The sequence below is a fragment of the Corvus cornix genome, chromosome 1, assembly GCF_000738735.6.
Source record: "Corvus cornix cornix isolate S_Up_H32 chromosome 1, ASM73873v5, whole genome shotgun sequence".
Classification (NCBI taxonomy): domain Eukaryota; kingdom Metazoa; phylum Chordata; class Aves; order Passeriformes; family Corvidae; genus Corvus; species Corvus cornix.
Window position 1 is genome coordinate 103,800,148 of NC_046332.1, and position 13,273 is coordinate 103,813,420.

General features: G+C 37.4%; 1 protein-coding gene across 10 annotated transcripts in view; it reads left to right on the plus strand.

The window, feature by feature from the left end:
- CNKSR2 (connector enhancer of kinase suppressor of Ras 2) overlaps positions 1 to 13,273 on the plus strand; it is a 208,532-nt gene that overhangs the window by 91,400 nt on the left and 103,859 nt on the right. For 7 of the 10 annotated variants that reach the window (XM_039551421.1, XM_039551425.1, XM_039551438.1 and 4 more), the window contains exon 8: positions 3,959 to 4,027. The exons of the other annotated variants lie outside the window; for them this stretch is intronic. In XM_039551421.1, the coding sequence (XP_039407355.1) occupies positions 3,959 to 4,027 (69 nt within the window). The remainder of the gene's footprint in view (positions 1 to 3,958; positions 4,028 to 13,273) is intronic. 10 annotated transcript variants of the gene reach the window in all.

A 13,273-nucleotide genomic window follows, 5' to 3' on the forward strand; every position in this document is an offset into this window, starting at 1 on the left:
TTCCTTTCAAAGATCTTAATGGCATTTTCTTAAAATGAAGCTGTCAGAAATATTTGTTTTGTCATGCTATTGTGTCATCCTGTGGGAAGTGCAAACTACCTACATGGCACTTAACAGCTGCTGCACCTGACCTGCAGTGAGGTTCTGTTAGCATTTCTATAAAATAGGAATACTATTTTCATCCTTTCATAGGAGCTGCAATCTGATAGCCTTTTTCCTTTCTGCTTTTCTGCTGTGGGCAGGATATCCATGGGTTATAACCAATAGATAATACCTGTTGTAGAATTTGTGTGAATGCCACCTGTCTTGGAATAAGAAAATGTAAGGAATTTCAAGGAAAATGAAAATTCTAGATAGTCAGGCCTACAGCTACAGACATCATTAGTGAAATTAGCAAAACTAAACAAACCAAACAGAACTACAGTTGAGCTTAATCTAGAAAATGTATGAAATAAAGAGAACAATTTTTACAGTTGAATCTCTCAAATTAAAGAAGGAACAATTTCTTTCCATAACTTACTAATGGATTTAATTTCCCAGGGGCAAAGATAAAAATAAAATCTTAATGCATTCCCTCAAAACTCTTATCTTTTGTGATTCATGAATATAATTTAAAGCTATGTCAGGAAGCTTCAGTCATGATGACTCTTCTGCTGTTATTACTGACTCTTTCACTCACTGTGACACCCTGGAGGTGCTCACAGCAGACCAAGAAACTGCACTCTGTTGTCAAGGGAAAAAGCTGTTTTGTGTTAAAGCATTTGTGAAAATGAGTAGTGCTTTAGAGAGAGAAGGGTGTGTCCTGCTTTTAAGAACATAATTTCTAGCTGCTTTCTTTAACACACACATACATGCACATGTGCATGCACAGACACACACACAGAGTTTTGATTTTGGTATGGGAAGAGAAACATCTAAGCAGCATAGCCAGAACAAGATCACAATGGTGCACATGTGATCTGACCTGCTGGTCTTGACGTGTTTACTCTTTGCCATACAGTTTTAACTTCTAGGAAAGAAGAATCCAAATTCTTTCATTTGAACGAAATTTTGTGTCCTTTCAATTTCCAAATCTGCTCTTCCAAGTGAGACAATTATAGACTTTTTTGTCTGAAAGATCCTGGAGAAGAACATGTGTCTGTATTAAACACAGTATCATGGTAGTGCTCTCCACATCAGTGTAAGAGAGTAGTTTTGTAAAGGCAGTTCTGCTTTTTCTGTCTGGCATTTGAGGTGTTTGATGTCCAGCTGCAAAGCCCGTTAGAGTTTGGATCTTGCTGTTTGGCGTTAGGAGTCATCTCCCCCAACACATCAGCCCTGCAGATCAAAGCAGCTGAGCTCTGAAGCTTGGACTGAGACAGAGCAGTGTTCCTCACAGGTCACTGCCCTGTAAGGGCTTCTCTCCAGTGGCCCTGTAGCATTAGAGCAAGCTGAGCTTTCCAGTTCCTGTCATCTGTCTTTCATTTGGCAGTAACAATCTAAATGGTGTATTGGTCCAGCAAAAGATTTTAGGTTTCTTGTTGAATAGCCCTTCTAGACCGTGTTGGAGAGATTCTTTTAATTCACAAACCAAATGTGTCCTTAAATAAGACAATTTTGTCCTTTGGTTTTCCAATAAAAAAGAGCATTTTTCTAAAGTAATAGCATGCAGCGCCTCTCCAGCAGGAATGTGGCTTTGAAGGGGGGGGTGCTCCCAGAGTCACCAGTTACTGCGATCTGGTTGGCTTTGCAGGGTCAGGGTACCCTTAGATCGCAGGGAAAAGAGACTTTTCAGAAGAAATAACACCAAAATCTCCACTGTGGGCATGCAGCAGTTGTCCTGCGGGGGCTCTTAACTGGACTTTCAGACAGTGTGGGTATACCAGGGGAAAAAGACAACAATTAGCCTAAAGGACAAAAATAAATTTTTTCTAAAGAATAAATCCTAAGCAGATTCTGAATAGCTTTTAATTATTGATGTGTGAGCTTCAGTGACAGGTGCTTGCATCTCTTCAACTCCCTGTTGAACCGAATTACCAGCTGATGAAGATACAGTTGTGGTGTGGCACACTTTGTTACTCCTAGTAGGACTTCATGAGTGGATTCTGTGCTTAATGATCAGCATATACATCTAAAAAAGGAAGACCTTATCAATTCTCCTCTGTTTTCCTTAAATAGGCATGATAAAAGGTACTATTTTACAGCAAGGTCTGTTTTTTACTGGAGAGGAAAAGACAATAAGGAACAGGAGTTATAACCCCTTCATAAGACCACAGCCTTGACATTTCTTTATAAAGGATTTTTACCTCACCTTGTGTTTGATTGCAGTGAGGCTTTTTTAATATAGGCTTTTCCAGTTTGAAGATTCTCAGACCCTATTTTAATAGCTTGGCAAACTGCTACACAGAATGCCTGTTTTGTCAAGACTTAAGCTATGAATGCTGAAGACACTGTAAAGCAAAGGGTGTATAATAATAAAATCCTAAAGAGTTCAAGGGTAATGACACAGGATTCACTTACATCTGAGCTAAAAGAGCTGTATTTCGTAGGAGGATTATAAAGATTTTAGAGGTATGAATGAGGAGTGAAATGGCAGACAGAAGACAGATTATTAGGACAATCACCAGTGTTAAAGTTTTTCCCCAAGTCACTCAACCAATACCTTTATTACTTAAATAGTCAAGGCTGCTGTTCTTTATTAAGTAAAATGAAATTCTTATTAGCCCAGTTTGATTTGGGATGTTCTGTGCAATGTCTGCTAGGACTGAGTCATGAGTGACCTTTCTTTCAGTCTCTCACGTCTCTTGGATATCTTTAATTTGAACACTATCCTTAACTAAGGCCAAGAATTATGTGAATTGAACTAGAAAGTCATGGCCTAGCTATGGGGGGATGTGTTTTGAATAGGGATGTAGTGCATAGGTTATTACAAAAGGTCCACATTTCAGGCCTGGAGCACTTTCTTTAGATGACCTGTTATCTCACCTGGAAATTGATTTCATTTCACTCCTTTACATAAAATTTGTAGCAGTTTTTTTTATGAAACCTGCTCCTGAGCAACATACTTCATTTGCGTTTTTTTTGAAACTGTCAGTCTCACCTTCTACTGTGGAGTCAATTAAGTGCCTCCTGGCAGCCACAGTATTGCGAGAAAAATTAAAGTGTGACTCTCTGAAAAACGGAAAGAATTTGTTTTCCTTTAAACTTACAGATACTCCCCTCAGCAAACAGTTGGTCTACTGTAAAGGGAGAAGAAGGGCAAATTTTGGGGGCTTTCACTTTATGGAAGAGGGTTTTTTTGTTGCGGGTTTTATTTTATTTGGTTTTTTTGTTGTTACTGAGGATTTTTTTTGAGGCAAAAGCAAAGTACCAAACTACTTTGCTTTTCTGAAAGTGTGATCACTGTAGGATTTTGATGATGGTTGCATTTCTTTCACCCTAATAATGTTCCAAAACAAAAGTTACCATTAAAGTACTCACTCTTCCTAGGTTGTACCTAACCTAATCTACTCTCCTTGTGTACTCTTTGCAGAACAGTAATTTATTGAAGCTCTCTGCAACATATTGAAATGTTGTAGAATAAAAAGACAATTTTACGAAGTTTGTTTATATGGAATTGCCAGTTAGATTTGGTAGGTTCAAAAGTCAGCCAAAGATTGACTTTTGAGGCTTAAGAGGTGTCAGGCAGATTAAAGCATCCTTCTGTCAGAATGAAATTCAAAAGAAATCCTTAGGACTCGGTTATCGTATAAATTCACACCTTTCTTAACATGTGATTTTATTGTGTAGAATAGTGCATATCATTTTTCTCCAACAAGAACAAACTGATTTATTAAATATTTCTTTAATTCTTTATTTCACAGTAGAATGTCATTATCAATCTAACCTGAATTACACAGCTTAGCAATCATACTGCTGAAAGAGAGATGATGACCGGTAAGACCTGTATTCTTGATCATCTCTTTTATTTTAAATTCAGTCACCTGCAGATCGGTGCAAGAAAATCCATGCTGGGGATGAAGTGATTCAAGTTAACCACCAAACTGTGGTATGTATAACTATGTTCTGTGTCAATTGGAGATAGAGGTGTCGTGGCACATTAGCATGTGTAGAGAAGAAATGTGTAGAAAAATGTGTATTTATAAATCATTATTTCTTCTAACATCTACATTTTCCTTTTCTCTTTTGATACCACACAGTTCTGAAGTTTTAAGCTAAACCCTGATCATCTGAGTATTACAGGAGATACCAAGTTAGGCTAAATAGCTGTGGCTTGGGAGATCTGTTAGGCTGTTTTCTACTTACCCATGCTCTGTTAATAAACAGTTGGTTTAAGTGTAATGGAAATTTTGGGTCGAAGGGATGCAGGAAGTTGATAATACTGTGCCCTGGTGGGTTTAAGATCAAGAATACTTCCTGGAATCTGGAAAACTTAGTACTTTCCAAACGTACCGGACAGTGTTAGAGTGTGTTTTTTAAGAAGACAAGCATGTGAAATTCCCATAGGGATACCTACGGTGATTGACTTAATTTAAAGACAGGTTTTTAAACTTGGAAACTTAAAATGTAACAAAACTTTCAGATAGTTTTCTTGACTATCATAACACCTTGCAAATTGCCCTTTGTGGGAACAGATACTTGTTAGTTTCTGGTGATTTTATTTAGGATTAGGGAACTGTTAAAATGAATTTACCTTTTCTAAGGTAGGGCTTTGTAAGACAAAAGAGCAGACTGTCAGTATAGAAAGCAACTATTCTTTTTCCAGAGTATGAAGTTTCTTGAGAGTAGTGAAAGTCAATATATGGTATTAGTTACATGTGTTCTTGCAAGCATTTTAACAGACAAGAAAATACCATGTTCCATTGTTATTAGTGTGGCAGTCGTTTGTAAAGGTTGTGTTTTGTCATTCCACACGGGGCTCCACTTCCAGCTTTAGGCCACTGTACATCATGTCAGCTCCTCTGCACAGATTAGGGTAATATTTCACTATTATTTCACTCCAGTTGAGTTTGAAATCAAATATACTGTACATATGTGGACCTTAATGGATGAGAAGCTATCATTTGAGCTATGCAATGTAATTTGGTAAATCTGAGCAGGTCAGGGTGAATTTCAATATTGTGTTGGCCATATAGCTTCTTTATCCCATGTTGTATTCCATGATTACTTTTCACATACAGTTGATGACTAATTTCTCTGTTTTTCTGCACTAAGAGAGCTTATGACATCAATTTAATTTGAAAAACATTTTAGAACATTATTATTTTGGCTATTAAAATATATACACATATGAAGAAGCACATCATTAAACATTCAGTACTTACACTAGCTAGTTTCTCCAACAATTTCTGATGGTGCTGTAAAGTTGCCTTGTCAACTTGAAAATTTCCAGTTGGCTAGGTATTTATTCTAGTTTTCTTAGCACATATGCACTGCTTTTATTTGGTGGAAAGTTCAGATTCTTACCCCTAACACTAACAGTAATGTTTTGACTAGCCTTAAGATGAGCTTTCTTACCTAGGTGGATGGAATTTTTAATGTAGGAGTTGAATGTCCTGGCTTTTGCATAAGTGAAGTATTTTCAGAGGCACAGAAAAAAGTACTGATTGTATTTCTAGGGAAAAGGACCATAGGGAGCTAAGACAAACTGAGTTTAATATGGTGCAGTGAATATGTATAGTAATAGACTAAATCACACATTTACCTATGCTTTACTTTGTTGTATCAACAATATAATTGAAATAGTTGTCATCATTGATACTGTATCCAATGTATACAAGTAATTTTCTTGTGTTCTAGTGTTGATTTTCCAAGTGAAAGTCAACTAGGATTTTCTTAGAAATGTGGCAGTACCTCCCATGTTACCTTTGCAAAAGTACATTTCATTCACTCTTCAATTTATAAAGCCCCAATATTTCATTTTTTGTATATATTCTGCAGAATTTGACAAGAGTCTAAGTAAATCCTTTTGTATTCCAGCCCCTATCATGAGGAATTTACTGTCCAGTTCTAGGAATTTGTTTTTCTGGGAAGACATATTATTCCTTACAGTGACTCTTGCTTAGGAGATAAATAATTCTGAAGATACTACATTTTGTTTATACTGTTTATTGGGGTTTTTTTCACACTTGATATACTACTCACCAGCTGCAAATACAGGACAGCTTGCTCCCTATTGCTTATCATACATATCATATGTAACTCATCAGACTTATATCACTAGTATTGACCATAGAAATAACTGACTAAATTTTTTAGATATCTAATTCTAAAGCTGTAGGGAAGTATTATTCACATGTAGCTGTTATTAAGGTGATGTCTTGTAAATGGAGACTCAAAATATAAAAAAATATAAAAATCTTTAATTTCTTTTAGAATTAAACCTCTTTTTAAAAATTTTCTTCAGTTATTTCTGTGTATTTTTTCTGTCAAATTGAAGTTAATGTCTGTCTTTTGTACTTTATATTTCAAAGAATAAATACGAATACAAGGAGGAGAAGTTCCATACAATTGGTTTAAAAATCCAACTTGTTAGATAATACTTTTTACATGAATCACATTTTAATAACTACGAAAAAGCTGCTTTTTCAGAAAGCCCACTGGCTTTCAAATAAGCAGCATGACAAGGTAGGAGAATAGTTAAGTGATTTATACTGATTTTCATTATGCGTGTCCTAATACTGGGTGTCGAATAGTTTTAAATTGTCTATTGACATCCTTTGCTTGTAGTGATGCTTAATCTTCATAGTATTTCATTTGGCAGTGAAATCAAAGAATTTCAAGTGATTATTTTGATTGTTTGCTATTTGATAGAAAACATGCATAACAGGATTATTCCACTTGTTGCTGGCAGGATGCTTGGAATGTAAATATCTTCTAAATTTTTTAAATAAAAAAATATTGATTAGGCCTAAAATCATGAAAAGTTAATGTTCAGAAAATGGTTCTTTAAATAGTGGTTCATTAAGGTTAAACAGCTATGTGAATCTTCTGTGTCAGTTTTGCCTTACAGGACAGATCTATTCTTAAATAACTTCGCTCTGTAAGTAAGGGTCATAACTCCCTCCATCATGAGTAGGTCATGGACCTGTTGGACCAAGTCCAGAGGAGATCACAAAGATGATCCTAGGGCTGGAACACCTCTCCTTAAGAAGAGGCTGAGAGAACTGGGGTTGTTCAGACTGGAGAAGAGGCTTTGAGGAGACTTTGTAGCACCTCCCAGTACCTAAAGGGGCTACAAGAGAGCTGGAGAGGGACTTTTTACAAGGGTCTTTATTGATAGACCAGCTTTAAACTGAAAGAGGGCAAGTTTAGATTAGATGTTAGAATAAATTCTTTGCTGGGAGGCTTGTAAGGGACTGGAAAAAGTTGCCCAGAGAAGCTGCAGATGCCCCATCCCTGGAAGTGTTCAAGGCCAGGTTGGAGAGGGCTTTGTGGGGATGTTGGACACTAGGTGATCTTTAAGGTCTCTTCCAACCCAAATGATTCTGTGACTCCTCTATTAAGATTCAAAGGATTTAGACAATGTCTTCTCCTAAACGTCCCTGAAAATTCCATTGTTAATCTTCTCTAAAAGCCTGTGTGTCTAAAATATTTCCAGTGTAAACGAACAGGTAAAAACACCTTCCTCACTTGGGTATTTCAGAATTTGCACTGTACCACAGCTCTCATGTTAGTGCCCATATATAATTCAGGAGCCTATTTTGGCTCAAGATAGTCCTTTTTTTAACCAACTGAAACAGCAGGAGACTATATTATTGCTTAAATGAATTAGTCCTCTCCACAGTACTCTTTCTGGTTGCATCAGTGATAAAACAGTAGAGAAAATAGTCCAAGCAGAAAACAGGGATGTACAGACTCAGGATGATACAGTATTCTTGATTAACAGTCGGTTCTTGTGTAATAGTTTCTTTATTTTGGAGGCATATTTGGCACATTCCATATACTTGGAATACAAGTATGATGACATACAGATTGAATACACATTTGATATGAGGTGAGAGACTTGTGGATTCCCAAAATTTGTGTTTGTTGGCTAAAATTCATCAGAGTTTTTGTAAATATTGATGATGGAAAAAAATAGTTGGTTGTGATCAACTATCAATCTGTTGCATGTAGAAGCTGGTAGGTTTAATGTATTTAACACCTATAAGTTGGAATGGTTTTTTTGGAATCTTGTAGTAGGTAACACTTAGCTTTTATACAGCAAGTTTCTTACTGTGGAGACTCCAGTGTGCCAAACCGAGTCCACATAATTGACTTGCAGGAACTCTTTTTATATTTACAGTACAAAAACTTAGAGGGGATTTTGCTAAAATTCCTCTGAAGCATGTTATACATTTACAAGATCATACCTTGCTTTGTTGGAAGGGTATACACTTAAGAGTGTGATGCCTTTCTAGATACTCATCCTAACTTAAGTCTTTGTTTAGAAAAATAAGAGAACAGATTTTTAAGTTTCACTGTACAATTAGTGAGGAGAGTTCAACTTCCACAGAATGTCTTAGGATTTGCTGGGAGATGGTAAATTCCAGCTCATGGGAAATACTGAACTTGGGGTGCATATGAATCTCTGGAGTGTATGTATCCAAAATGGAGTTTGCAGTAGATGGCCTCTTATTTTGAGGGAAAACCAAACAAAACAAAACACCTCTAAGTAGAAAAATGATGTTGCAAATATTTTTGTTTATTTGTTTTTTTCTGCACTGTTTCAGATCCAGCTAGGCTTTTGTGAGCACAGGTATTTGATTTAAGGCCTTGTTAACCTGGCTTTTAATGAGGCAGTATTTCTAAAAAGGCTTAGTGAGGAAGTGGGCTGGAATAGTATAAGGCAGAGGGCAGCAGGGTCAGTCCAAGCTTTAAATATTAGATGTTTGACACCTTACACAACTCCCATTAACAACATCCTTATTTAAAACAGTATTTTTATTTTTCTTATGATGCTTGACTTGAACAAAAAAACAGTGCAGCAAGCTCATAAAAGTTCAAGGGAAATAAGCTTTATGTTCAGTTTCTTTCTGTTGCTGTCATGCATGTGCTTTTATGGAAGAGGATATAGAGGAACAGCTCCCAAATCATGCTTTTAGTAATTTCCTAATCCTTGGGTTTTCTCTGTTTATAAAAGTTTGGTAAATGTTAACACAAATATTTTAATTTTAAATGTGGGTGGGATTTACATCTGAAAGCTTTTTAGGGCTATTCAGAAATGTTCATGGAAGTCTTTGCGGAAGTGACCCAGTTCTGTAGGGCTCTGTCCTAAACTCTTTGTAGTTTGCAAGGGGAAGGGGGTCCATACTTCTTGGCAATTGTAGTCTGTCCTCCAACCACACTCTCAAAATTCCAGTATAATTCCCTATCCTGTTTTTACAATCTCCGTAAGTATTGTGTAGTACTGAGAAAAGAACTGAGTTGTCATGATCCCTTTGAAAGAAAAAATATTTTTATAAATTTCCCTTTACCATGGAATTTGGGTTGAGATTATATGGTGTTATTTATGTTATCTTTTTTAAATAGATTTGCAGATACACACAGAAATATTTTGTATTGCGTATGTCAGGGAAGTGTCATATTGCAGAAATGAAATGTGTGAGGGAGCATGATCTTTCATTTCCCCATGGGAACAAGTGCTGGATGCTTTCGTCCATGGAATCGATTTTCTGTTGATCCCTGGGGCTTGATGTATGGAGCACACACCACTTTGATGAGCACAGGCTCATTCTTATGTAAATAGTGTGGTGTGTCAGTGTGGGCATTCAGTTGCACTTCTCTCTCTGGCAGGACAGAACAGCTAACAAACAAGTCATCACATCTGTGTTAAACCGGCGTAAGCTTTGGCCAACCCGTGCTGCTTCATGTTTCTGCCAAACTTTAAATAATTTTCCTTATTAAATGTTCACACTTAAGCACACCTGTGTCATGCTCCAGTGGAATTCCAGTTGTAGCAGAAAGCCACTGGTGTCTTTCAGCAGCTACCTGCCTCCTAGATGATAACAGAACTAAACTACGTCAGTTTTTCTACTTTAATTTAAAGTCAACCTGCTTGTCATGGCTGAAAGCATTAAATCTGGTTGACTGTGCCCAAGAATGGAAAGGGAACACTGTCAGTGTCACTTGTAAGTCACAAATGGTTGTGGAAACTACTCCTTACTGCCTCTGGTTTTGTGAATGGCACATTTTGTCCTGTGACCTGGGCACTGGCATCCCACATCCTGTGTGCTCTTGGATCTGTGTTCCAGAGCACCTGATCCCAACCCTCTGCTGCAGTTCGGTGCACTAGAATATGTGCTGGGCATGGTAAACCTATCTGTGGGATTGGTAGGGCAGGGATGGAGCTGTGAACAGTCAAGCACTGGAAGGTTGATGTTGCTGTATGAGTCCTTTCAGGAAGTCCTTTCAAGAAGAGGCTGGTGCAACAAGAGAGGCTCATTGTCTCGTATGACTGGGACATGGCTTCAGTAGCCATACACTGTATTTCTAGAAGTATTCCTTGCCAGCTGATTGTGGTCCTGGTCACCTAATGCCATTTACTGCATACTACAGCTCACTCAAAACCAGATTATTTTTTCTGTCCTGGTTGTACCCCAGAATGGACAACTCTACTGTTACTGAGCCCTGGTACTTTACTTGTGTGATTATATAAACAAACAGGAACAACATTCAGGAGACTGTTGAGCTCTTATATTCTTTTTCTTTGGGGAAAATAAGTTCTTTTGTAGTTGATGACACAGACTGCTTTGTACAAATACGGTTTGGGAATACACACCTGGGCTGACTTTAAGGCAGCAAAGTATCTTTTGAAAGCAGTGTAATTGTAGTTAGAAATCCTCTGCAGACACCAGTTGACTTTTTCTGAGTGTCACGGGTGGGCCTTCATAGTGTCACTGCTGGCAGTAGCCACATTTCTGAGTCCATATCCAAGTCTGGTATTTTTACACAAGCTATACTTAGGACTAAACTCCTGAGGATGGATTTGCTAAAAACTGCTGCAGTATTCTGTGGAGCATTTTTGTGACCTAATGGTTAAATTTGTCTTTCTGCACAGAAAACACTGGAAGATGATGCATTTTAATGGTTTGATTTTTTAGAGGGTTTTTTCTGTTTTGCTGTTTTTCCCCCACATGGTAGCATTTCCATAGAAAAAAAATCCTCTAATTGGTGCTGTAAATGGTATTAATATTTTCAACATAAATATTGAAAGACAATATGCTGCCAAAATGTTTTTGCATATATTCCTGATAAAAATTATTTTCATATTCTCAGTAGTTGCTACTGGCTGCAAATCTTGGTACAATTTGTATTTGCAGGCAGTTTAAATTAAAATTTTAACAGTATGCTCTCACTAGTGAGAATACTGTGAATTCTGCAGTTAAAATGATTATTCCAGAATATATAATGAGATTATATTTTTTATGCCAGGTAGCAGATATTAAGTAGAATTAGAGTTTTGTGTTGTTAAATTGTTTGATGCCTGTAGAACAGAATACAGATTATATTACTCTTTTTGTCTCATAAGAACAGGTTAAAAAGGCTTATTGTTAGTGTAAGTTCAGGTATGTGTATTTGGGAAGGAAGGCAGGTATTATTCTGCTGCTAATAATTTCCTTTTAACTGAGGTTGCTGAAAATTGAAGTACACTGTAGAAAAGATGATGAAAGCTTAAGGAGGGATGTCTTCAAAGTTGTGCATATTAACACAACTGACATTACTGCTGTGCACAGCCTGGACTACATATGAGTTAGGATGGAATAATTTTGAATACTTCTGTGCTTTATGCAGGTAGTAGCTGTGTACATGACACAGCTGATCTTCAGGTTCTAGCCCAATCTTCTGGTGCATAATCTGTTGTCTTATTCTGGTGAAATTATGAGGTAACTCGTGAGGAAGTATGGAACAGTGATAGCTGTTGTAAAAATAGATCAAAACAGTAAGAAAAGCAAATTAATGCTGTGTCACATGCGAGGAAAAATTAAAGCAAGGGAAATTCTATGGTTTGAATAGATGTACTCTGAATGTGTAAATTTTTATTTAAAACAACTCAATATATTGGATTAAAACAACTCAATGGCCTGAACAGAGTACATAGTGTATGGCTGATTATTTCAATAGCAGTAAAATGAAAAAAAAAAACCCCCAGCATCTCTCATGACTAAATAATTACTGCTTTTTTAATGACAGTTTCTTTTAATTCCATATCCCTGTCCTTCCTTTCCCTAAGTGATGCTGCATAAGTTTGTGGCTCACTTAAAGGCTTATTTTGGATTTAGATTTTTCTTTCAGTTTGCTTGGTCATTAGTAATCTTAAGGATTTTCTTTTTTTTACAATTTCTTTGTACACATGCTAATTTATTTTCACTATATGAATTCAGTCTCAAGAAACATCTGTTTCAAGGGTAGCAGCACTGTTTAGCTGCAGGACATCTGGGGATCTCAAGAAGTTTATTTATATGCTGAAAAGCTGGGGGGAGGTCAAAGACTGTTGGAATTACTGACTCACTGGAATCATTCTAAAATATTAAGTTGTGAGAATGTAAACCTAATCTGAAAAAAAATTATATATGTGTATGCATGTATGTGTACATGTATTGATTGTTTTAATTCCAGGACAAGCATTTGGGGAGTTTAAATACGAGACTGTGCAATGCACACAAACAGAGCTCAAATTCCCATTGTGAGATGAAGCATAGGGCCACAAAAATGAGTTCCTGTAAGGCAGTTGTGGCTGGGGGTTAATACTGCAGGGTCACTCCTGAGGAGCAAATTCCTTATGCCGTATGAAATGTGGAGAATTTGGCTATTCCTCTCCCCTGAGGAAGGGGGAAGCTGTCCACGTCCATACTGCTGCTTAATCTGTGAGAAACCAGGGTGTGACCCAGTCTGCCTATATCCTGCCTGAACCTCCAGCTTGTGCCACCACCTCTCTGTGCCTGCTTAGATTTTTATCAGCACTTGAGTTTTCTTAGCACTCACCTGAGGCCACCCAAGGATGCTGAAATGTCTCTTCTTAGGCGGGGGAGATAATGTCCTTCACCCGGAGCCCTGCTGAAATGGATAGACCCCTACGCTCTCCTTATATTCCCTGGAATGTCTTGAAAATGAGGCCAAGCAAGGACTCTGGTGGCAGCACCTTTGTTCATAAGAGGTTAATGTCTGTGCCCTTGCTGAAGAAGGGGTAGGGCCTGCTCATCACAATGTGGCTCTCAGACCCTATTCTCTGCAGTACGTGTTAGTTTGTATTGCATTTATATTACACAAAAGAAAAGTGGTCGCCGGGAATTGGGACCAGACCCCTCAGTTC